At 33.2% G+C, this 26,130-nt stretch overlaps 6 protein-coding genes across 6 annotated transcripts; all 6 read right to left on the bottom strand.

Annotated features, from left to right (window-relative positions):
- Positions 1 to 419: 419 nt before the first annotated feature.
- Positions 420 to 1,943, bottom strand: LOC126866118 (uncharacterized). The gene is made up of 4 exons (XM_050619283.1): positions 1,767 to 1,943; positions 1,247 to 1,358; positions 1,004 to 1,193; positions 420 to 719 (listed from the first exon to the last, which is right to left on the bottom strand). Exons 1-4 carry the CDS (start codon positions 1,941 to 1,943, stop codon positions 575 to 577), a joined length of 624 nt encoding a protein of 207 aa, XP_050475240.1. The 3' UTR covers positions 420 to 574.
- A 1,946-nt stretch (positions 1,944 to 3,889) lies between these two features.
- Positions 3,890 to 5,502, bottom strand: LOC126865868 (odorant receptor 4-like). The gene is made up of 5 exons (XM_050618760.1): positions 5,358 to 5,502; positions 4,621 to 5,136; positions 4,360 to 4,487; positions 4,138 to 4,260; positions 3,890 to 4,069 (listed from the first exon to the last, which is right to left on the bottom strand). Exons 1-5 carry the CDS (start codon positions 5,500 to 5,502, stop codon positions 3,890 to 3,892), a joined length of 1,092 nt encoding a protein of 363 aa, XP_050474717.1.
- A 1,572-nt stretch (positions 5,503 to 7,074) lies between these two features.
- Positions 7,075 to 9,068, bottom strand: LOC126865867 (odorant receptor 13a-like). The gene is made up of 5 exons (XM_050618759.1): positions 8,250 to 9,068; positions 7,923 to 8,022; positions 7,718 to 7,840; positions 7,456 to 7,611; positions 7,075 to 7,360 (listed from the first exon to the last, which is right to left on the bottom strand). Exons 1-5 carry the CDS (start codon positions 8,819 to 8,821, stop codon positions 7,307 to 7,309), a joined length of 1,005 nt encoding a protein of 334 aa, XP_050474716.1. The 5' UTR covers positions 8,822 to 9,068; the 3' UTR covers positions 7,075 to 7,306.
- Positions 9,069 to 14,841: 5,773 nt separating this feature from the next.
- On the bottom strand, positions 14,842 to 17,927 carry LOC126866130 (odorant receptor 13a-like). The gene is made up of 6 exons (XM_050619304.1): positions 16,973 to 17,927; positions 16,052 to 16,532; positions 15,726 to 15,825; positions 15,521 to 15,643; positions 15,255 to 15,410; positions 14,842 to 15,159 (listed from the first exon to the last, which is right to left on the bottom strand). Exons 1-6 carry the CDS (start codon positions 17,241 to 17,243, stop codon positions 15,106 to 15,108), a joined length of 1,185 nt encoding a protein of 394 aa, XP_050475261.1. The 5' UTR covers positions 17,244 to 17,927; the 3' UTR covers positions 14,842 to 15,105.
- Positions 17,928 to 18,316: 389 nt separating this feature from the next.
- On the bottom strand, positions 18,317 to 21,244 carry LOC126865866 (odorant receptor 9a-like). Its single transcript, XM_050618758.1, has 5 exons — positions 21,146 to 21,244; positions 20,520 to 20,849; positions 19,625 to 20,111; positions 19,157 to 19,256; positions 18,317 to 18,520 (listed from the first exon to the last, which is right to left on the bottom strand). Exons 1-5 carry the CDS (start codon positions 21,159 to 21,161, stop codon positions 18,317 to 18,319), a joined length of 1,137 nt encoding a protein of 378 aa, XP_050474715.1. The 5' UTR covers positions 21,162 to 21,244.
- A 1,843-nt stretch (positions 21,245 to 23,087) lies between these two features.
- Positions 23,088 to 25,684, bottom strand: LOC126865865 (odorant receptor 4-like). The gene is made up of 6 exons (XM_050618757.1): positions 25,286 to 25,684; positions 24,524 to 25,046; positions 24,271 to 24,370; positions 24,046 to 24,168; positions 23,812 to 23,970; positions 23,088 to 23,260 (listed from the first exon to the last, which is right to left on the bottom strand). The coding sequence occupies exons 1-6, from the start codon at positions 25,500 to 25,502 to the stop codon at positions 23,204 to 23,206; spliced, it is 1,179 nt and encodes a 392-aa protein (XP_050474714.1). The 5' UTR covers positions 25,503 to 25,684; the 3' UTR covers positions 23,088 to 23,203.
- Between the last annotated feature and the right edge of the window lie 446 nt (positions 25,685 to 26,130).

Here is a 26,130-nt window from a genome sequence, read left to right as displayed (position 1 = left end):
TACGAATTTGAAACTGCGAAGTAAGATTCTTGATAGTTTTGGAGGAAGAAGCAGGTAACTAAATATGTAATATGTTAAAATTATGCAGATATACTGCGTGTATATTGTTAGTAATTTTTCAAGCTTTATGGTACATGAATCATAAAATTCTAGATATATCTATATGTCGTTTGGCTGTCGGTTCCGCCGATGGGCCGTCCGACGCCGTACTGGTCTCTAATAAAATAAAATTTTTCAGCACAATCTGAATATTTCAAGTTCAATTCTTCGTGCACTTAAGTACTTCGGTTTTTACACTGTCAGAAATTAATTATATAAAGCCTAACAATGATTGTAATCTACGACGTTACTAGAAAAATGATCAATTTGTTTAAAAAAGGATAATTGATAGAGGTTAGTTTTTTCAATTGACACTAATTATCAAATTGACAAATAACAAAAAAGAGCTCTATGGACAAATGTAATAATGGTAAAAAATTAAAGGAGTCATTTAGAAGCGTACAATTTATTTTTGGAAGCATCCAATAAATACTATAGGTTCTTCCAGAGCATCAACTATTAATTCAGCATGTTTTCATTTCCCCTCTTCTTTCAAAAAATTCTTAATATTCTCTTTCTTGCAAGTATATTGAGGCGGACAATTATCTGCAACACCATGTTCGATGGCTTTTCGGAATTCCGTCACTATTTGCTGATACTTCCCTTCAATCGACGAACCTCTGAAAAGTAGATACAGCTATTTTTAAAAATTATAAGCTGCGAATATTTATGCACATTTATGCCTTTATGAACACAAAGAAACGGGACCTGAGTAGAGATTTATTTCATGTACTAAATATTATGTATAAAAAATACTTTACTTTGTATATTTTATACATTTTTGAATATTATATGCATTTTATTTATCCTTTGTATTTTTTTCCCATAAAGGCATGAAAATTCATAATCTAGCGCTAGACGAACTAAAAGATATATTTAGAAAAATTTATTATAAATTACGTACTGGGGTAGCAATTTTATCGTTTGGATGATCATTTCTGCAGCTCCTAGATATTCTTTCGCGACGTGAGGTTCTTCACAAGCTGCTCTATACAGACACGTATCTCCCATTAAGTATCCTAATGCCAACGTAACTTCAGCTTCAGATACCACATTTTCTAGAAATATATTATTATTTTCAATATTTCGTATGTCTAAATATAAGAAAACATTGTTCAATTTTGATAATTGTTTCGATAAAATACACCTTCTTCTAAGTCGCGTCCTTTGTAACCATGATGGCCTAGATATCCTGCTCCAAACACGACTGCTTTCAATACCAAAAGTAATAACAAATTTGATAAATTCAGATTCAACACCTGTAAGAATTGTATCGTTAAAAATTAATACTTCATCTATTCTTAATTCGTTTATTTTATAATTTCTGACAAAATTACTTCAGTATGTTCGGTTTTGTAATAATTTCTGTTATCATTATTATGCTACTGTATAAGATATTTCTCACCAAAAATGTTGAAACTATGTAGACGAATATTTCACGAATTAAAATTAAATAATTTCGCATAGTGCAACACGAGGTATATGTGTTTGCTTCTGAAGCAGAGGCGAAATCAAAGATTCCAGTTGCCTTTACTTTCTTAAATTGAATATAAATGTATTTGACCTAAGCTAAGGTGCTAGAAACACCTTGTATACGATATTAAATATGTACATAATAAATATAATTCACTATTATATTTATAATATATTATTATATGATGACATACCTGACTACTAGTCGAGGATCTTTGTACAAGCTCCTTCGCTATTTCCATCAACATAGAAACTCCATGCTTCTTATTATTTGGTTCCTTAAGAAGCTCTTTATTGCCTTCCATGTTTCTAGCAATAACCCCATAACTCACTAATCCCATGATAATCAAAATCTTCGCATTTAACATCATTTTCTGTCGACTTAATTTAATTTCTCACCATATACACAACAGACTGGACCTTTTGGTCAAACTAAAAGTATCTCACGAAACAAATCAAGTATTAATTATAATCGAAATTATTCATCGTACAAAGAAAAAATTATTGTAAGTTCTCGTGTAAGAGAAAAGTCGTGTACTTCGCGACATGAGAAGAACTAAAGTAACGTCGCAGACGATGGGAGCGGTGATTTTTATAAGGTGACGTTTTCTGTTGCCAGCAAACCGTACAGCTCGTTTATTTTTTATCTGCGCGCATCAAAGAAAACTATGGCCAATCTCTCTTTGTTTTCACCCATTGTGATGGTGTTCCATACACAATTGTTAATAACGTTTATTAGCCACGCACCACGCGAACTTTCATTCGTCAACGTTGACGGAAATAAACGGTGAAAACTCTTGCAAATAACTTCTACAAGTTTTCTTCTATGTATTCTTAATCGTTATTCTATACGAATAAACAATTTTTACTGATTAACAGATTTCGGATTTTCATGGATTTATGGAAATTTTGGAAATGAAAAATTACACAAAATGCACGTGATACAGTACAGTATTCTCTATAATATCCAGAAAGTAAAACAATTTTTTATCCAAGTTATATTTTCTTAAATGATATTCATGGAAATATGAATTTGCTAAAAAATTCGCGGGCTATTGATTCAGAGTTTTCTTGATGATTCATTATATTATATTTTAGCATAATTGTATTATTTATATTATTTTTATATTATAGTATAATAGCAGTAACACCATTGCTTTTGATCGTAGCTACTCGTGATGGTATACCAACTGTCGTCCATTCGCAATGTGTCCAAGTTTCCACCTCAAAAAGAGCGCATAATCGATGAGAAATAGGGAAAATGACAGTGGACAATGATGATACCTAACACGAGCAACACTTGTAACAAAAGTATCAGCTGCGGTTACGGATCGTAGACTGGTTAAATATTCATCAATAGCGTGTCTGCGGATCGTCTGTAAGTAGTCAACTAGAAGTAAGTTTAAAGCTGCTCAAGTATTATGCACCCAAAGCAAAAAGAAAAAAGAAAAAATGTCGATGTGGAGAAAAATGAACGCAAGAAGAAAGAAAAATGTTTCGTCAGAAATATTCGTGGTCTCGAGGAATCTTGTTAATAATTAATAATTCGATTACTCTTTACGCTGTCAAATTTTTCATCTCGTCTTTTTACTTCTTGTTGCTTTGGGGCATAATTTATCATTTAGAGGAATATATTAAGATTTTCTTCTCGTAATACTTCTTTTATCAAGTTAATGGACAGTTGTAAAATTTGCAGAAGTATATTATTTATTTTTCATTGCGTGTAGAACAGAAACATATCCCATCGAGGTTTTTAAGACCTAAACACAAGAAAAAGAAATTGCTCTGTATATGTTTATGTAAATGTGAAATGTCACATATGTATATTGTTCTTTTTTATATTATTATTCGTTTTCACAGCCCAGACGAAGGGTCTGGATTACGTATTTTTCTAACTTCTACACATTCTCGCATTTCTTTTAGAATATTGTTCTATCTAAAGACTTTCACCAGTTTACATTCCTATCTTAAACATATACATACATCTTATCTTATATTTGAACTAAATCTTAAATGTATAGGGCGTTTACGGATTTATTAGCCAGTGTTTTTCTTGTAAATTGCATATATTAGAAAAAAGTGGTCGAGGAAAAAATTTTATAGTTTTCTATGACCAGTGTAATAGCATATATATATATATATTTTTAATATTTTCAGTATTTTTCAAGAAACGAGAGTGAACTACAGTTTTTGAAGCAGAATGCTGTACGTTTTTTTATCTCATACGAAAGCGCATGACACGACGAATTTATCGAATGCACATTTCAATTCTGCTAATGACACGTTTGCGTTATAACACATTTTAGAGTAAATTGTATTATGACTCGTTCACGCTTACCTGAGAGAATAGCACTAAAGTAAAGGAACAAAATTTGCCTGCTGTAATTTTTAAAGGCGAAGCCCTGGCACGACACATGATAATTATAAGCCATCTTGCATTCTTGGGAGGTAAATTGTACCATTCGGCATTGTACACCGTGTCAGCAATTTCTGTACTCTGAAAAAAATTGCAAATTTTAATTACCGAAAACATCGATTAATTAATTTTTCTTTCATAAAAGGTACCTCGGAAGTTAGTTTTTCGCCCATGTAACAGTATAGGAACAAATGCAACATCACATAAACTACGTATATCAGCAGAAACGAAAGTTGCAAAATCATGTATTCCATCTCTTGCTCTCCAAATGACTATAAATTAAATGATGTCAAAGATGGTGTATTTATTTTAGAAAATTTGTTGATACTTTAGTGCGATATACATTTGGAAAAGGTATGTTTTCTTCGTACCATAATGACTTGGTAAGATTGAGAGCATATCTGAATGGTGCAACTCAGCATTTGAAGGAGGAGCATCATGTTGAAAGAATTCTCTATCTTGTTGGCGAATCTTAGATATGCATACGACATGATTAATAATTGTCAGATGGCAAATTATGCATTTAATGGTTAAAACAAAGAAAGTAAAAGATGGACTTAGAAAGATTTTAAATTCTCGAATTTCAATTTCGTTAATTAATATCTCATAATTCTTCTTATTATAATTTATACTCATCACTGTGCTCCTTCCATCTTTTTCACCATCTTCAAAAAGAACAAATTTTTTGAATACGAACCTACTAATATATTCATGCTTCTGAATAATTTTCTGCAACTTCTTTTCCAGATCTTTTTTATCGTACGAATGAATCTTCCGTAAATCGTCTCTCAAATTCGAAAGCTGTCCGCAGACATGGAAAATCAACAGAACGACAAAAGTATCTACTGCTGTGTACGTAGTGGCCGCATAAAACGTAGCCATGAATTGACCGATCATTGTCAATTCGTAATTTGGACTGATGGTAATGTTATAGGGGAAATAGCCACGATAGAACAGCATGTTGTCACTGTATCTCATACTAAACAACCGTGCAGGCACAAAAGCGAGAAGCACAATGTTGGCCATCAACGTGCTTCTTATTGTAGTCTTTCTAGTGATCCTCCGGATGTTCACCATTGTTTCTCGTTCGGCTTTGTCCATCGTTGTGTTCCAGTCATTAGCCATGCACTTTACCAAAAACTTTAATGCTTGCAGTAAGAGAAAATGGCAGATAGAGTACGTCTTGAGAGTCCGTTTTGTTTGACAATTGAAATATGATTAAAGAATATTGTAGAATATAACGTAGATAGGTAATAGAATATAATGAAGTAGAATAATAGAATAAGATTTATATAGTTTATATTTGGCAGTATTCTTACTGAAAAGAAACATGATAAATCCTTACTTGTTAATTTTCTGAAATGCTTACGTTTGCCTTTGATCCAAACAGCCATAGCCTTCATAAGTGAAATCGTGGTAGTAATATTAGTCGAAAGATTCTCGATCACCAAGTTAGAGTTACCCGCGATTAACAAAAGATTAATAGTTTGTGGGGCACATGCGAAGCACACCATCATGATAAACGGTAACAGAATGTGATAACTGGAAGGCCGGTTCCATTTCCTTTCTTCCGGCCAGATACCCATAAACTTTAGCATGTGATAGTTCCAACCATACACATAGTTTAAATCTATGTTTCCATCTATCATAAATAGGCGCTTAATAAATAATTCTGCATGCCAATAATATATATATATATATATATATATATATACATAACATTTTTTTTCTAACTTTAGTATTCTTCAAAAATATAGTCTCTATTTTTTTGGTATTTTAAATCTAAATCATTGTTTACTAAAAAACAGTTTTCGACCTCAAAATTTAACATACAATATTTCTTTTTCTGTTTGCAGTGTATGTATATTACTTAAAAATATAATTTCCTTCGTTTTTACTCCTTTTGTATTATTTTCACTTACATAATCATTTATTTTTAACAATTAAGATGACAAAAGAAAATTTTCTACAACTACTGCTACATTTTATAAATATTTTTTATCTAATATGTAACATTACCTTGTTGGTTATCCATAGAGGCCCTTTTTCCCATAACTGAATCACCTGTTCTTACGTTGGGGAGCTATTCCGTCGTTCTTCTCAGCGCATGTCCCCTTCATGCAGTCAGAATGCGCATTATGATATCAATTATTCGTGAATATGCAGTACAGTGTCATTCTCAACTTTATGTCGAGGTAAGTTGGATCTATCATTACAGTTTGGCTGTTGCAAGTATGTATTCATTTGTAATTATTCATAACTTCTTCCACGACACGAGAAAATAAAAAAGAAGCAAGTGATGCCTGCGTTTTTGCAACTCTCTCAGTATATACTACGTTCCTTTCATTGATGCGTGTCAAAATTCACAAGTAAAAGAAATTGGATCACATCGAGCAAATAATCTATGAATAATTACAATTATTACTAGAAGGTAACGTTGTCAAAGAAATTTGTTTAGTCGATGAATATAATGCCCAGGAATTCTATAAAATATAAAATGTATAGTTTGTAAAATTATGTTTATGAAATAGATTGAATTAAATTTATACCGGTTACATTTATGTAGCATGTTTATTATATTATATTTGTAGGATTAATATATAAAAATAAAATATAACGTAATTAAAAATTTCATTTCTCTTCTATGCGAATTTTTTAAATGTGTAGTTACATGTAATGCCAATACTTTCAATATAGTACGTAGTTCAGTATCAAACTTTCTTCTGTCATATTCTTCACTTAGGGTTTAGGTAGTTCCAGAGGTCTATGTAAGGGCAGTCTTTCCCTGTACGCTGCAGTGATACAACGTATAGATAGCTCTCCGGGACATATCGCTTGCTTTTTATTTGTATCTAGTGGTTTTCTATGTTATGTTATACAAGTGCAAATTTTTTTTATATTAATGACAGCAATATCATTGTTTTCTTATAATATTATGTATATATAATATAGGATGCATTTTTTTATTTCATATTTTTTTCTTGCAGGAAGTTAAAACGGTGAAGTGAAAATGACAAGGAAATAACGAAAAGCAGAAGACGTGCTATTTCAATGAAATGTGAGTTTTATGAATATTTCAATGTTTTGATCGTTTTACCAAAAGATTCTTCGAAAGTTTGTGCAATTACTTCGGATAAAAGCATTGTTATGGGACTATATGAATCGCAACATGAACCTCTGAACGGATATCAAAATATTTATTCAACATGTAGCGTAATTTTATAAAACGTTCGGTTTACAGTGTTTTTTTATTTTTTCTCTCATATACAAGAACCAATATATTTCAACCATACGATTATGTTACTCTTCTCCGAACAGTCAATCCTTCATGGCTAACAATACTGAAAGATATCCGGCAGAAGTTTTTAGAACCTAACAAAATATCATTGTCAACTCTTCTGATCCATGTCTAACTGTATGTAAAAGTCCACTAGAAAATAATTTAGATGCATGATCGTTTGACTCACAGCATTAAAGAGTTCGAGGGAGAAGGGACTGAATTTTCCAGCTGTTATTTGAAACGATACTTTCGCGCGACATATTACGATAATTAGTGAAATCGCGTTCTTCGGTGGTAAATCGTACCAATCGCACTCGTATGCTGATTGCCCAACACCGGTACTCTGAAAGTAAATGTTGTATTAGGGCGTGTGGAGCGTTACTTTTCCAAGAAAGAAATTGAACTTTCGTTCTTTAACAAAATTTTCCATTTATATATAAATAACTCACTTCCCCTAGAAGCATTTCTCCTATATAACAATAAATAAAAAGATGCAGCATAGTATAAATTACGTGTATGATGAAAAATATCATTCCAACTATTCGTATGTCCGCTTGCTCCTGATCTACGGACTAAAATGGAAAGGAATGTACATTATATAGCAATTTCTTATCTCGTCGGAAAAATATCAATGTAATATTAACTTCAGCATACAGTTATCATACGATATCCAGTCAGACAAAACATCGCTGTGCAGATTACAGTCTGAACAAGTAACGTGAGATTGAAGCAATCTTCCACGATCACGGCAAACCTTGGATCACAAATGCTTCTTTAAATCCTAATTTAATTAAATTATCGTTGGGCATTTTTCATTTTTCTAAATTTATTAACATCTTCTTTTCTTTAAGTAACACTTAATTTATTTTTCTTTTCTTTTTTTTAAATAATTGGTGAGGGAAATAAATCTTCTTTTAAGACCTATTTTAATAAACATTTTAATAAACATTTTTAGTTCACTAATAGATCGTTTGTACCAACCTAGATAACAGATTGTGCCTGTTCACAATGAATCCCAGTCGTTCATGGAACCTTGCGTAATTATTATCCTTCTTCGTCGCGTTAGCTAGATCCTCGAGTGCCATTCTAAGAACAGTTAATTGACCGCACAAATGTAACACGGGAACCGCAAGGAACGTGTCGAAGCAAGAATAGGATATCCCGGCTAACATCGTGCCTATAAATTGTCCCAGCCATGTGAGTTCGAAATTTGGACTCTTGCTGGTGTTGTAAGGAAACGTAGCTGGATGAAGGAGTCCTCCTAGATCGGCTTCTGACGCACTTTGCATATTACTCCAAATTTGTAGCGATATAAAAGCGAAAAGCATGAGATACGTTAGAGTGGAACAGACTATAGATATCATTCGACTAATTTGCGCGTTCTTTAACATCGTTTGACGATCTTGATTTGCGATTGGCTCGGTCCAGTCGTCGAACATTTGGCTGAGTAATAGCGTCAGGGCTAGGGAGATATTAATTGTTATATGTATATTATATTTGTGGATATCGTCACATATTTTAGACAAATATTGACGTGTAGTTGGGTGCAGCATCAGTAATTAGATCTTTCTGTTTCTAGTTAAATTAGCTCACGTATGGCCTATTATACATACTTGATGTACGCAAGTATGTATTTCGAAATTAAGTATTGATAGGGAATAATTGATTTTACGTATTGATACTAAAAGGGATAAAAATAATTTAGCTTGATTTAAAACCTTGAAAGATTTATTAGCTATGGATATTTATGCATTTATGAGAAATTTAGTAAAAATCTATTGAATACACATTCATACGGCTACATAAAATATTCCTTAGAATATTACAAGGGTGAAATAAGTCTCCGTTTAAACTTTATTTCTTTGATTAGGTAGATTTGGAAAAATAAATATGTAAGTAAATAAACGTAAACGTAAACGTAACCGTAACCGTAACCGTAACCGTAACCGTAAACGTACACATAAACAGAAACACAAACATAAACATAAACACAAACATAAACGTAAACATAAACGTAAACGTAAACGTAAACGTAAACGTAAACGTAAACGTAAACGTAAACGTAAACGTAAACGTAAACGTAAACGTAAACGTAAACGTAAACGTAAACGTAAACGTAAACGTAAACGTAAACGTAAACGTAAACGTAAACGTAAACGTAAACGTAAACGTAAACGTAAACGTAAACGTAAACGTAAACGTAAACGTAAACGTAAACGTAAACGTAAACGTAAACGTAAACGTAAACGTAAACGTAAACGTAAACGTAAACGTAAACGTAAACGTAAACGTAAACGTAAACGTAAACGTAAACGTAAACGTAAACGTAAACGTAAACGTAAACGTAAACGTAAACGTAAACGTAAACGTAAACGTAAACGTAAACGTAAACGTAAACGTAAACGTAAACGTAAACGTAAACGTAAACGTAAACGTAAACGTAAACGTAAACGTAAACGTAAACGTAAACGTAAACGTAAACGTAAACGTAAACGTAAACGTAAACGTAAACGTAAACGTAAACGTAAACGTAAACGTAAACGTAAACGTAAACGTAAACGTAAACGTAAACGTAAACGTAAACGTAAACGTAAACGTAAACATAGATATAAATATATATAGGTATAAATACCTTTCTTATAATATCGTAGAACGATCTGCTTAATCAATGCAAAGGCGATCGGTATATTAATCGATAGGTTTTCGATTATTTCGTTGAAATTAGTCGATTTCAATACCAGATTTGCTGTTTGTGGTACACAGATGAAAGTAAACGTCACAATAGTCGTAAACCAGAATATTATACTCGAAAGTAATCGTGATCCTCTTGATACTTTTCTCGGTTCCGGCCACACACCGAGTAACGTCAAGTTGAAACGATTCCATCCCATTGCAAAGTCCATTTTTCCTTTCGAACGATACCTCGCGTAATTTTGAGAACGTACTAATTATGAATATATTGTAATTATCAGCAATTGTAATTTTAAACGATCGTTACATCGTAGCTTGAACGCATTGAGAACAGAACATTGTTTGGAATATTTACAATTTTATTTGTATCTATAGAACTATAGGAGGGCTGTTATCAAATTTAGAATTTGGTACTTGGAGTTATTGAATACTATGATTCGTTTGAAGAAATAACGAATTTTTATCTTCCACTACTGTGGAAATCGTCTTACTTGAATTATATTTTCGACGGTTTATAATTCTTGAAACGAATCTTTTAAAAAATGTCAATGAGTGGCGAATTTCAAAGTTGAAATTTTTCCATCGGTTGAAAGGATTAAATTCCGACTGAATCGACGCGATGTCTCTGTTCTAATTGCTTCCTCAGCGGGGATATTTCGATAACTGGTCCTGCAGATTACGCGCAGGCCTTTCGTGTCGCTCATTATACATTCACAATCGTGACGTTGAAACCTTTCTGTTGGAACTTTTAATAGGCGCAGTCTGAAAGTTTGCGAAGCGAAACAAACCTTGCAATTTCGAACTCTTTCGGTTAGCCGACGATAAGATCGAGGGCTGACGAACCGAAATATAAAAATTGTATTTTCCATAGTCTGTCTTCTTTGTGAAACTTTGTCTTCGATAATTATGTTATCTTTCAGCCAGCAAAACAAACTTTACCACGAATCCAGCTGAACTCCAAGCTCGAAACTTTTGCTTATATCGCGGATTTTCTTTTTGTGATGTAGAGAATATTCACTTTCTCGGTTAGTCTTGTGTTGTAACGTTTAATACGTTCAAGTTTTACATACGGTACCGTGATATGTCGTAACTGTGATAACATTTCGTTCAAATAATTGTAGATGAACAATCGTACAGATCAGGGTACGTATTCTAAAGATGAGATAAAGAAGAGATAAAGATAAACAAGTCTAATCGTTATTTGCAACTGTTAGTAACACCGAAAGGCATCCCATCGCTGTTTTCAGAATCTAAAACAAGATTTAAGTGATTTTACTGATGAAAGTGAATTATGTACTTCGATAGCCGTGATTAATGAGTCGGTATTTGTACATACGGTACTGAACAGTTCTATAGAGAAGATGCCAAATTTGCCTGCAGTCAAACAAAGTGGAAGGGTGGACCTGTTCATGATGAATAATAGAAGATATTTGGTTTCAGAAGGTGAGACGTTGTATCAATTCGATTCGTACGCGCAATTGCTCATTTCTCTACTCTGAGACCATCCAAAGTAACTTTTCTACTTCCTTCATGAGCCTCTGCTTTATTGGTTTGTTCGTCAAGCATCGATGAATTAAAAATAATTATAATTATCTTGACGTTTGTGAGATTTTCGTTCAAAGCTATTTCTGTGTGTGTTTTTTTTAATATAAATTAAAAATCAAGATACGTGCGTGTGTCTATTATCTCTTCAAAAAGATGATTGTAAGATGATTATGTATCTATTCTATGATTATTGAAAGTATTGTGTTCACATTTATCATTTTTATTTTATTTGGACAATAATAAATTAGTAACAAGCGATGCTATAAAAATGTATTCTATTACGGTTCGGATTTCATGGTTTATAACACGATTCAGACAATTGTTGATTTTTGAGAGACTAGTCAGACATTAAAACTTGATGCACGATCTCTAATTTACAAAATGTTTCTTAGCATCGTCTTTTTTTCTTAAGGAGGACGGAAATGACAGGTTATGCATATTATGCATAATATGAATTATGGGGAACTGTAGAATGCTAATGTCAACCTACTAAAAAACCTCCCTTTATATTCTCCATAAATGCTTTCCACTCTGCTCCGACACTACTAGCGTACTACTAGTCTGACCTGAAGACACAGAAAATCATGTCCCCCTATCACACGCGTGACTGTCACTGACTTACATCGACGCACAAATTTATAAACCAAGCATAAGGGATGCGAATGACGCGAAGATCCTTCCCCTAACTTGTGTACTCACCTGACTGCTGTCACTTCAGACCACATACTTTCTGTAAACCTTTGCTGATACGTGTGTTGATAGTTTGGTATAAAGTGGCTACAGCAAAAGCATTTATGCTTCGAGTGGGATCATCAACTCGTTGGCGTAGGATCCAGGAAAAATTGTACCAGGCTTCACTAAACTACACATACGTACATTGTTTTCCCAGCAAGCCGGGAAGTACATGCTCATTTTTTATCTGTACTCGTCAAAGCAAACGGTGACCAAATTTCCTTTGTTCTCAACAATTTTGATGGGAAAAATGTCGATCTGCGAAAAGAGGGCAAAATGATATCTTTAAGGTTTCCTGAGAAGCACTCGTGTTCTCGAAAAATCTCTTTAATAATTAATAATTTTATTACTTTTCACAGTGTCTAATTTTTTTATCTCGTCATTTTAATTTTCAGTGCTTTGAGATATAACTCATCATTTGGAGAAGTATACTGAAATATTCTTTTTGTAACGCTTCTTTTATCAAGCTGACGGACGGTTGTAAAATTCACAGATATATCGGATCGTCTATTATTTATTTTTCATTGGGTATAGGACAGAAACATACCCCATCGAGGTTTTTATGACCTGAATACAAAAAAAAAATGTTGTTCTGTATATGTTTATGTAAATGTGAGATATTATATTTTCTGATATTTTTTATTATTATTCATCTTCACACTCTGGATAAATGATGTGCATTATATATTTTTCTAATCTCTGCTCATTCCGAAACTTGTTTGAGAATATTGTCACATATAAAGGCTTACACACATCTACTTATTTTATACCTAAGCTAAATCTTAAACATATAGGGTGTTCACGGATTTATTAGGCAGCTTTTTTCTTAGTATTTTCCAAATGGTGTGTATTACAAAAAAATAATCAGGAAAAACTTTGGGGTTGGGCGGTGAGACGCGTTGTTGGTTATAGTAATAAGAAAATGAGTTAATTCGATTAACTCTATTTACAGATATTTTAAAGTGTAGAATACAAAGTTAATCGCAAGTGTTGCTCGCTTGATGATATTCGTTATAAGATTACGCGATACTGCGGTACTGATACTAATTGTTATGCTGATTAGCTAGACTGATTCGTTGTATTTATTCGCTCGACTGACTGACTCGATACTGATATTGATTCGTGCGATTGACTGACTGACTGACTCGATAATGATATTGATTCCCGCGACTGACTGTGTCTGGAGGACATGGTCGTCTATTTATACTGGTCGAGGGGATACCGAAAGGTTTGAACTTGTCGCCAGTTGCATATATATATAACATTTCTTTTCTAACCCTAATATTCTTCAAAAATATAGTCTCCATTTTTTGGTATTTTAAATCTAAATCATTGTTAACTAAAAAATAGTTTTCGACCTCAAAATTTAATATACAATATTTCTTTTTCTGTTTGCGGTGTATGTATATTACTTAAAAATATGATTTCCCTCGTTTTTGCTCTTTTTGTATTATTTTCACATACATAACCATTTATTTTTAACAATTAAGATGACAAAAGAAAATTTTCTACAACTACTGCTACATTTTACAAATATTTTTTATCTAATATGTAACATTACCTTGTTGGTTATCCATAGAGGCTCCTTTTCCCAAAACTGAATCACCTGTTCTTACGTTGGGGAGCCATTCCGTCGTTTTTCTCAGCGCATGACCCCTTCATGCAGTTAGAATGAGCATTATGATATCAATTATTCGTGAATATGCAGTACAGTGTCATTCTCAACTTTATGTCGAGGTAAGTTGGATCTATCATTACAGTTTGGCTGTTGCAAGTATGTATTCATTTGTAATTATTCATAACTTCTTCCACGACACGAGAAAATAAAAAAGAAGCAAGTGATGCCTGCGTTTTTGCAACTCTCTCAGTATATACTACGTTCCTTTCATTGATGCGTGTCAAAATTCACAAGTAAAAGAAATTGGATCACATCGAGCAAATAATCTATGAATAAATACAATTATTACTAGAAGGTAACGTTGTCAAAGAAATTTGTTTAGTCGATGAATATAATGCCCAGGAATTCTATAAAATATAAAATGTATAGTTTGTAAAATTATGTTTATGAAATAGATTGAATTAAATTTATACCGGTTACATTTATGTAGCATGTTTATTATATTATATTTGTAGGATTAATATATAAAAATAAAATATAACGTAATTAAAAATTTCATTTCTCTTCTATGCGAATTTTTTAAATGTGTAGTTACATGTAATGCCAATACTTTCAATATAGTACGTAGTTCAGTATCAAACTTTCTTCTGTCATATTCTTCACTTAGGGTTTAGGTAGTTCCAGAGGTCTATGTAAGGGCAGTCTTTCCCTGTACGCTGCAGTGATACAACGTATAGATAGCTCTCCGGAACATATCGCTTGCTTTTTATTTGTATCTAGTGGTTTTCTATGTTATGTTATACAAGTGCAAATTTTTTTTACATTAGTGACAAAAATATCATTGTTTTCTTATAATATTATGTATATATAATATAGGATGAATTTTTTTATTTCATATTTTTTTCTTGCACGAAGTTAAAACGGTGAAGTGGAAACGACGAGGAAAAAACCAAAAGCAAAATCTTTGGAAGACGTGCTATTTCAACGAAATGTGAGTTTTATGAATATTTCAATGTTTTGATCGTTTTACCAAAAGTTTCTTCGAATGTTTGTGCAATTACTTCGGATAAAAGCATTGTTATGGGACTATATGAATCGCAACATGAACCTCTGAACGGATATCAAAATATTTATACGATATGTAACGTGATTTTATAAAATGCTCGGTGTACTGTGTTTTTTTATTGTTTCTTCCATATACAAGAACCAATATATTTCAACCATACGATTACGTTACTTTTCTTCGAACAATCAATCCTTCATGGCTAACAATACTGAAAGGTATCCAGCAGACGTTTTTAGAACCTAACAAAATACCACTGTCAGCTCTTCAGATCCATGTCTAAATGTGTGTAAAAATCCATTAGAAAATAATTTAGAATCATGATCGTTTGACTCACAGCATTAAAGAGTTCGAGCGAGAAAGGACTGAATTTTCCAGCTGTTATTTGAAACGATACTTTCGCGCGACATATTACGATAATTAGTGAAATCGCGTTCTTCGGTGGTAAATCGTACCAATCGCACTCGTATGCTGCTTGCCCAACACCGGTACTCTGAAAGTAAATGTTGTATTAGGGCGTGTGGAGCGTTACTTTTCCAAGAAAGAAATTGAACTTTCGTTCTTTAATAAAATTTTCTATTTATGTATATATAAATAACTCACTTCCCCTAGAAGCATTTCTCCTATATAACAATAAATAAAAAGATGCAGCATAGTATAAATTACGTGTATGATGAAAAATATCATTCCAACTATTGGTACGTCCGCTTGCTCCTGATCTACGGACTAAAATGGAACGGAATGTACATTATATAGCAATTTCTTATCTCGTTGGAAAAATATCAATGTAATATTAACTTCAGCATACAGTTATCATACGATATCCAGTCAGACAAAACATCGCTGTGCAGATTACAGTCTGAATAAGTAACGTGAGATTGAAGCAATCTTCCACGATCACGGCAAACCTTGGATCACAAATGCTTCTTTAAATCCTAATTTAATTAAATTATTGTTTTGCATTTTTCATTTTCCAAATTTATTAACATCTTCTTTTCTTTAAGTAACATTTAATTTATTTTTCTTTCTTCTTTTTTTAATAATTGGCGAGAGAAATACATCTTCTTTTAACACCCATTTTAATAAACATTTTAATAAACATTTTTAGTTCACTAATAGATCGTTTGTACCAACCTAGATAACAGATTGTGCCTGTTCACAATGAATCCCAGTCGTTCATGGAATCTTGCGTAATTATTATCCTTCTTCGTCGTGTTAGCTAGATCCTCGAGTGCCATTCTAAGAACAGTTAATTGACCGCACAAGTGCAACACAAGAACCGCAAGGAACGTGTCGAAGCAAGAATAGCATATCGCGGTTAGCACCGTGCCCATAAACTGTCCCAGCCATGTAATCTCGAAATTTGGACTTTTGCGTGTGTCGTAAGGGAACGTGGCTGGATGAAGGAGTCCTCCTAGATCGGCTTCTGACGCACTTTGCATATTACTCCAAATTTGTAGCGATATAAAAGCGAAAAGCATGAGATATGTTAAAGTGGAACAGACTATGGATATCATTCGACTAATTTTCGCGTTCTTTAACATCGTTTGACGATCTTGATTTGCGATTGGCTCGTTCCAGTCGTCGAACATTTGGCTGAGTAATAGCGTCAGGGCTAAAGAGATATTAATTGTTATATGTATATTATATTTGTGGATATCGTCACATATTTTAAACAAATATTGACGTGTAGTTGGGTGAAGTATCAGTAATTAGATCTTTGTGTTTCTAGTTAAATTAGCTCACGTATGGTCTAACGTATTGATACTAAAAGGGACAAAATTAAATAAGCTTGATTCAGAACCTTGAAAGATTAATTAACTATGAATATTTATGCATTTATGAGAAATTTTGTAAAAATCTATAGAATGCACATTCATACTGCTACATAAAATATTCCTTAAAATATTACAAGGGTGAAATAAGTCTGCGTTTAGATTTTATTTCTTTGATTAGGTAGATTTGGAAAAATAAATATGTAAGTAAATATATATAAATATACATACAAAATATATATATATATATATAAATAGAAATATATATAGGTATAATTACCTTTCTTATAATACCGTAGAACGATCTGCTTAACCAATGCAAAGGCGATCGGTATATTAATCGACAAATTTTCGATTACTTCGTCCAAATTAGTTGATTTCAATACCAGATTTGCTGTTTGTGGTGCACAGATGAAAATAAACGTCACAATAGTCGTAAACCAGAATATTATACTCGAAAGTAATCGTGATCCTCTTGATACTTTTCTCGGTTCCGGCCACACACCGAGTAACGTCAAGTTGAAACGATTCCATCCCATTGCAAAGTCCATTTTTCCTTTCGAACGATACCTCGCGTAATTTTGAGAACGTACTAATTATGAATATATTGTAATTATCAGCAATTGTAATTTTAAACGATCGTTACATCGTAGCTTGAACGCATTGAGAACAGAACATTGTTTGGAATATTTACAATTTTATTTGTATCTATAGAACTATAGGAGGGCTGTTATCAAATTTAGAATTTGGTACTTGGAGTTATTGAATACTATGATTCGTTTGAAGAAATAACGAATTTTTATCTTCCACTACTGTGGAAATCGTGTTACTTGAATTATATTTTCGACAGTTTATAATTCTTGAAACGAATCTTTTAAAAAATGTCAATGAGTGGCGAATTTCAAAGTTGAAATTTTTCCATCGGTTGAAAGGATTAAATTCCGACTGAATCGACGCGATGTCTCTGTTCTAGTTGTCTCCTCAGCGGGGATATTTCGATAACTGGTCCTGCAGATTACGCGCAGGCCTTTCGTGCCGCTCATTACGCATTCACAATCGTGATGTTGAAACCTTTCTTATGGAACTTTTAATAGGCGCAATCTGGAAGTTTGCGAAGCGAAACAAACCTTGCAATTTCGAACTCTTTCGGTTAGGCAACGATAAGATCGAGGGCTGACGAACCGAAACATAGAAATTGTATTTTCGATGGTCTGTCTCGTCTGTGAAACTTTGTCTTCGATAATTATCTTATCTATCAACCAGCAAAGGAAAGTTTACCTCTAATCGAGCTGAACTCGAACTTCTTTTTGTGATGTAGAGAATATTCACTTTCTCGGTTAGTCTTGTGTTGTAACGTTTAATACGCTCAAGTTTTACATACGGTACCGTGATATGTCGTAACTGTGATAACATTTCGTTCAAATAATTGTAGATGAACAATCGTACAGATCAGGGTACGTATTCTAAGGATGAGTTTGCAACTTGACTACGGATAAACAAGTCTAATCGTTATTTGCAACTGTTAGTAACACCGAAAGGTATCCCATCGCTGTTTTCAGAATCTAAAACAAGATTTAAGTGATTTTACTGATGAAAGTGAATTATGTACTTCGATAGCCGTGGTTTATGAGTCGATATTTGTACATACGGTACTGAACAGTTCCATAGAGAAGATACCAAATTTGCCTGCAGTCAAACAAAGTGGACGAGTGGACCGGTTCATGATGAATAGAAGACATTTGGTTTGAGAAGGTGAGACGTTGTACCAATTCGATTCGTACGCGCTATTGCTCATTTCTCTACTCTGAAACCATCCAAAGTAACTTTTCTACTTCCTTCATGAGCCTCTGCTTCATTCGTTTGTTCGTCGAGCATCGATGAATTAAAAAGAATTATAATTATCTTGACGTTTGTGAGATTTTCGTTCAAAGCTATTTCTGTGTACTTTTTTATCTATTATCTCTTCAAACAGATGATTGTAAGATTATTATGTATCTATTCTATGATTATTGAAAGTATTGTGTTCACATTTATCATTTTTATTTTATTTGGACAATAATAAATTAGTAACAAGCGATGCTATAAAAATGTATTCTATTACGGTTCGGATTTCATGGTTTATAACACGATTCAGACAATTGTTGATTTTTGAGAGACTAGTCAGACATTAAAACTCGATGCACGATTTCCAATTTACAAGGAGCATGAGATCGGATCTATCAGAACTCAGTTATGAATATGTTGATTACAGTGGCATGAAGGATTACTTACTTGAATGAGAAGCATCTCGCCTATGTAACAATAAAGATACACGTGTACAAGGATGAAGCAGACGAAGAGGACAAAGAAAACCAGTTGAAAGTTGAAGATTCCATTTTCGTTTTTAATCAATACCTGGTTAATTTGCGTTATTACTGTGATCTTACAACCACGGAGTACAAAGAATATAGTAAACGTAACTTACGTTAAAGAACAAGAAACCTTGAAAGCATATTTCGATGGTACACAGTAACATCTGTAGCAACAATAGCGGACTAAAGCATTTTTCGATCGTCTGTGCAAGCCTTTAATAAAAATGTTTACCGAGATTAGTGTTTCAGGTTGGAATGTTAGAAAATGAAATATTATAATATTGAAATACTAGGATAGGATAATTTTAAGCATTGGAATATTAACAAATGATAGCCTTGGATACACGTTAAGTATTGAAATATGGTAATATCAAAATACATCATGGTATTGAAGAAGAATTGAGATTATCATAGTATAAAGGAAAACTCAAATTTCCTAGTATTGTTCTTAAGAACAAAATAATGCACATTTAATACGTTAAGGAATATCCTTAGAATATGTTATAAGGATCGTTTTAGAAATCTATTATATAATAATCTAATATGTAAAAAGCTAGTAAATATCGAGATATGCTATTCACCAGTTCAGATGCTCGTGCTTGGTAATAATCCAAACCAACTCCTTTTGAAACTCATCTATGCTTCTATTTCCTTCCTCGCCGTCCATCAATCTTGTTAATTTCTTCCTTAAAATTTCAAATTGTCCACATATATGCAGGACTAACATAGCGATAAAAGTGTCGACAGTGGTATAGCAAATAGTAGCTGAATATCCCGCAATTACTTGAGCAAAATTGGTCATTAACAATATCGGTACTGGTCGAATGTTATAGGGAAAATATCCAGGATACAAGCTCAAATGATCCTGGTTTTCGTGTAATCTATCAGAAAGATAGACGTTAATAGATCGAAGGCTTAAATATGCAGTGACCATTGTGAGAGTTAATATTGAACACCAGACGGAAATAAAGTTCGCAGGTTTAGCCATCTTCAGCATCGCTGTCTTTTCTTCTTCCGTCTTCGCACTGCGCCAGTCATCGTAGAAAGACTTCATGATAGGTTTGAAAGCTTGAAATATAATCCAATTAATTTGTTAAATGGCCTATTAACTCGTATCACTTCAATGTGTAAACAACAAGATTTTTGCAAGATAACACCACTAAAGGACAACTTTTATATATATTAACGAAACAAAAGACCTTACCAAGTTTTTAGATATAAGTAACATAAGTAACGCAATAAGTACACAAGTAACATAATATCAAAAAAAAATATAAAGTAATATAATCGCTAATAACCAAGCAGTTGATGTGATTTAAATACCAAAAAGAAAAAGAAATGTGTACAAAAACGTAAAAGATTCCAGTGTAGTTATTTCTCTTAAACTCAATGTTTATTCTTCGCCCATATTAAGGGGACTGGTAATATTTCCAGAGCAAAATCGCTGTTCTGCGAGAAATGTGATCTAATAAATCTAATAGAATTTAAGCGTGCAACATTGTAATTGTTTAGCAGATCGCTTGTCCTCTTTATACGTACAGTCTTTGTAGTACCAAGCAAAGATCAGCTTTATCATAGCGTTTATACCAGGAATATTAGCTGTTGACAGGTTTTCTGTCACCAACTCAAGATTCCCCCATATGAAAAATAGGTTCGCACTCTGCGGTCCAGTTCCAAATATAGTTATTATGGACAAATAAATTAGAGCCTTGAAATGTGACAATCGTTCGTCAGTTCTTCCCGGTTCCGGCCAGATGCCAATTAGTTCCATATTCCAACGATTCCATCCAATGGCTGTCTTCAATCCTCAAAAGTAAACGAGTTCGTGGAAAATCTTACGCTTATTGAATACTACGAGATATTAAAGTTAGTTTAGAATGATCATATTTCTTATAATAAAAATTAAGTGATAGCAAAAATTCATGTTGTATATCTTTTATAAATATAAAGGGTGATTCTATTAACTGAGATATGCTGCAACTTTTTAAAGCGAAATTCGAATGTTACTATACAATTTATTTTTCATTGTATTTTTCTTTTTAGGTATCCCATGACATATCCGAAGATTAAGTAAAATTCACGAAAATAATTAAAAATGGCACCTGCATCGAAGTCCATTAGAAGTACACACGCGCCAGCTGCACGATCAAATGACTGCCGCGAATTTCTCGTTCTTTACACGAAAGAAAAATGCCTGCTCCTCTTGGTACGTGAGAAACCACCTCATGTGAAAATGTTACAACTTCCAAGTAGTACGAGCAAACTTCGAAGTTTTGCGTCTACGTAGATAGACAAATTTTTTTAATCGTCTTCGCCTGCTAACAAACTGTCTTTAACTTAACTACTTACTGGATACTTTCTGTCTTCATCGTTGAATAATTGATTGCCTTTATTGAGAAACTTTTACCATGGAACATGCTACGTTTTTATTCGCATTTATGTGTTAAATTCGATGCGAAACTCCTTCACATTTGTAAACGGAGGCTTGTTCGCAGTACATGTACAGAGGTAACGTACGACATTTTTAACTAACTTTAATTTACTTCAATCAATTTCAATTTCAATTATTACTGCGGTTCTTGTATTTTTCATGCCTCGATGTTGTTTTCGTTTCAACCAAGAAATTGAGTTACAATGTTTTAAGAAAATCTTTAGCATGTAAGTGAGACGAGAACACATACATATCAACATTATATGGAAACAAATTGTATCAGGAAAATATGAGACAAAGCGAGGTTCATTTAATAATAAAAATAAGAAAGCACCTTCTTAATTAAAAGAATAAGGTAGAAAATTGTCAAAAAATGGAAAAATGTGTAGTTATGTATGAATTATTTTATATAATACCATTAAATTGCACACAAACATTATTACTTTTTGCATACAGCACAGTAATATACTACTTAGACAATTATTTACAATCGATAAAATAGGAGGATAAACGATTCCGCCAGAAATATTGCAAATTTCGATCACTAAACTAAACCTACTATCCAATCTGAGCCATCAAATTTTATAGATACCTATATCACCATGAATTCGTTCACATCCCAGTCGAATAAAAATTTTCACTTTTTGTTAATTGTAGGTAAATGTCAAAGACGTCGGTAAAACCAAAAAACGAACAGATCTCGAATGACTCGAATCGAACTATACGGCGAATGCTATCACCGGCCGCAAATTGACGATTTCTCAGCTCCGATTTTCTCCAAGGGCTAAAGACGAGGGGCAAGTACACGGTTAGCCGAACCTAGAGGAGGAATCCAAACGGTAAGTTTTTTTTTAGAAGAAAGTATTTCTTAGCTTCGTCTTTTTTTCGAAGGAGAGCAGAAATACCATGCTATGCATATTATGCATAATATGAATTATGTGGAACTGCTAAATGCTAATTTCAACCCACTAAAAAAAAACTGCCCTTACACTCTCCATAAATGCTGCTTTGACACTATTAGCGTATTACTGGTCTGATCTGAAGACACAGAAAATCATATTCCCGTATCACATGCGTGACTGTCATTGGTTTGTATCGACGCACGAATTTATAAACCAAGCATAGGGGATGCGAATGACGCGAAGAACCTTCCCCTAACTTGTATACTCACCTGACGGCTGTCACAGCAAACCACATACTTTCTGTAAACCTTTGCTGATATGTGTGTTAATAGTTTGGTATAAAATGGGTATAGCAAAAGCATTTATGCATTACAAGTATACATATATCTAATAGGATCATCAACTCGTTGGCGTAGGATCCAAGAAGAATTGTACCAAGCTTCACTAAACTACACACACGTACATTGTTTTGCCAGCAAACTCGGAAATCTGCTCATTTTTTATCTGTACGCGTCAAAGCAAACGGTGACCAACTTTTCTTTGTTCTCAACAATTGTGATGGGAAAAATGTCGATCTGCGAAAAGAGGGAAAGATGATATCTTTAAGGTTTCCTGAGAAGCACTCGTGGTCTCGAGGAATCTCTTTAATAATTAATAATTTTATTACTTTACACAGTATTTAATTTTTTTGTTTCGCCATTTTAATTCTCATTACTTTGAGATATAATTTATCATTTAGAGAAATATACTAAAATATTCTTTTTGTAACGCTTCTTTTATCAAGCTGATGGACGGTTGTAAAATTCACAGATGTATCGGATCGTCTATTATTTATTTTTCATTGCGTATAGGACAGAAACATACCCCATCGAGGTTTTTATGACCTGAATACAAAAAAAAAAATGTTGTTCTGTATATGTTTATGTAAATGTGAGATATTATACATATATATACATATTTTTGATTATTATTCATCTTCACACTCCGGATAAATGATTTGCATTACATATTTTTCTAATCTCTGCTCATTCCGAAACGTGTTTGAGAATACTGTTACATCTAAAGGCTTACACACATCTACTTATTTTATATCTAAGCTAAATCTTAAAGAAATAGGGTGTTCACGAATTTATCAGCCAGCTTTTTCTTGGTATTTTCCAAATGGCATTTATTAGAAAAAAATTATCAGGAAAAAGTTTTACAATTTCCTGTGACCAATATAATAGCGTATATCATTTTTTTTATACTTGCAGTATGATTCTAGAAACGATAGTGACATGCAGCTATTTAAGCCCATAGTCTCCACAAATCGCGTCATATGACATAAAAAGACATGCAGCAGTCTATTTAAAGGATCGAAAATGATCTTCATTTCCGAAAAAATAGTACACAAAAATACTACCTGTAAATTGTATTATAACTCGTTTACACTTACCTGACAGTAAAGCGCAAAAGTAAAGGAACAAAATCTGCCTGCTGTAATTTGTAAGGGTGAAGACGTGGCACGGCACATAATAATTACAAGCCATCTTGCATTCTTGGGAGGTAAATTGTACCATTTTGTACCGTAGGCTATGTTAGCTATTTCTGTACTCTGAAAAAACTGAAAATTTGAATAATTTCTCATCACTAGAAACGGCAATATTCATTTTTCTTTTCTAAAAAATACCTCGGCTGCTAGTTTTTCTCCCATGTAACAATATAGGAACAGTTGCAACATCACGTAAAATACGTATATCAATAAGAACGAAATTTGAAAAATCATGTCTTCCATTGTATTCTCTCCCAACGACTGCACATTAAATTATGAGAAAAATGATATATTATTTTGTAATACTTTTTGAAATTTTTTTATATTATATGCACTTGAAAAAAGATATGTTTTTCATCGTACCATCATAACTTGGTAAAACTGAGAACATATCTGAATGGTGCAACTCAGCATTTGAAACAGAAGCATCATGTTAAAGGAATTCTCTATCCTTCCGGCGAACCTTAGTTGTACACATGACAAGATTAATAGTTAGCAAATGACAGCAACATTATGAGTTTAAAGGTTGAGACGAAGAAAAGAAAAGACGAATATACAATGGTTTTACATTGATGAACTCAAACATCGAAAATTAACATTCCATGCATACGCTTACTCTAATTTATTCTCTTCGCTGTATATATTCCCTAGTATCTTCAACAAAATAACAAATTTCCTTAATACGAACCTATTTATATATTCATGCTTTTCGACAATCTTCTGCATCTTCATTTCTATATTTTTCTTATCGTACGAATCAATCTTCCCTAAATCTTGCCTCAAAATCGAAAGCTGTCCGCAGACGTGAAAAATCAGTAGGACAACGAGAGCATCTACAGTTGTGTACGTATTCGCTGCATAAATGGCAGCCACGTATTGACCGATCATCGTCAATTCGAAATTTGGACTGATGCTAGTGTTATACGGGTAATAGCCACGAAGGAATAGTGTAATGTCGTTGTTTTTCATGCTAGACAATCGTGCAGGCACAAAAGCGAGAATTACGATGTTAACCATCAATGTGCTTCCTATTGTAATCTTTCTAGTGATCCTCGCGGTGTTCACCATTGTTTCTCGTTCGATATTATTCGTCACTGCGTCCCAGTCATTGGCCATATATCCTAGCAGAGACTTTAACGCTTGGAAGAGGAGGAAATGGCAGATAGAATACGTCTTGATAGATCTTTTTGTGTAACAATTAGAATAAGATTAAAGAATATTTTAAAATATAGCGTAAATAGATAAGACAATATGACAAAATAGAACAGTACAATGAGATTTATAAGCTGCATATTGGGCAGTATTTTTAATTAAAAAAAGAAGACAAATCCATATTTCTTGTTTAATTTGTTGTTGTGTAATTTTCTGAAATGCTTACGTATGCCGTTGATCCAAACAGTCAGAGTCTTCATGAGGGAAACCATGACGGTAATATTAGTCGATAGATTCTCGATCACCAAATCAGAGTCACCGGCGATCATAGGAAGGTTAATTGTTTGTGGAGCACATGCGAAGCACAGCATTATGATACACGGTAATAGAACTAGGTAACTGGAAGATCGGTTCCATTTCCTCTCTTCCGGCCAGATACCCATAAACTTCAGAAGGTTGTAATTCCAAGCGTACACATTGTTTAAATCTACATCTCTATCTATAAATAGGTACTTAAAAAATAATTCACAGTCGCAAGATTAAATATGTCATATTTCTCTTCCACTATCCATAGTAATATCTAAAATTACAGTCTCCAGTTTTAGTTATTTTCTATTATTTTCAATTATTCACTTCTTATTTTCAACGATTAAAGTGATAAAAGAGAAATTTCTGCTAATCTCGCTGGTTTTTACCAATATTTATTAGGTAATATGTGAAATTACCTCGTTGGATATCCATAGAGGCCTGTTTTCCCATAACTGAACCACCTGCTCTCACGTTCAAAAGCTACTCCGACGGTTTCCTCAGCGCGCGTCCCCTTCATGCGCATTATGATATCAATTATTCGTGAATGCGTAGTTCAGCGTCGCTCTCAACTTTATGTCTCAGTAAGTTGGATCTGTCATTACAGTTTGACTGTTACAAGTATGTATTTATCTGTAATTATTCACAACCTCCTCCACGATACGAGGAAATAAAAGAGAAGCAGGTGATGCCTGCGCTTTTGCAGCTTTCTTACACTACCGACCACTCTAAGCTTTTTTGTTATATCCTGGGCTAGAATCAGCA

The sequence above is a fragment of the Bombus huntii genome, chromosome 5 (genome assembly GCF_024542735.1).
Source record: "Bombus huntii isolate Logan2020A chromosome 5, iyBomHunt1.1, whole genome shotgun sequence".
In the NCBI taxonomy this organism is placed as follows: Eukaryota; Metazoa; Arthropoda; class Insecta; order Hymenoptera; family Apidae; genus Bombus; species Bombus huntii.
This window is presented reverse-complemented; position numbering and strand designations above follow the sequence as displayed.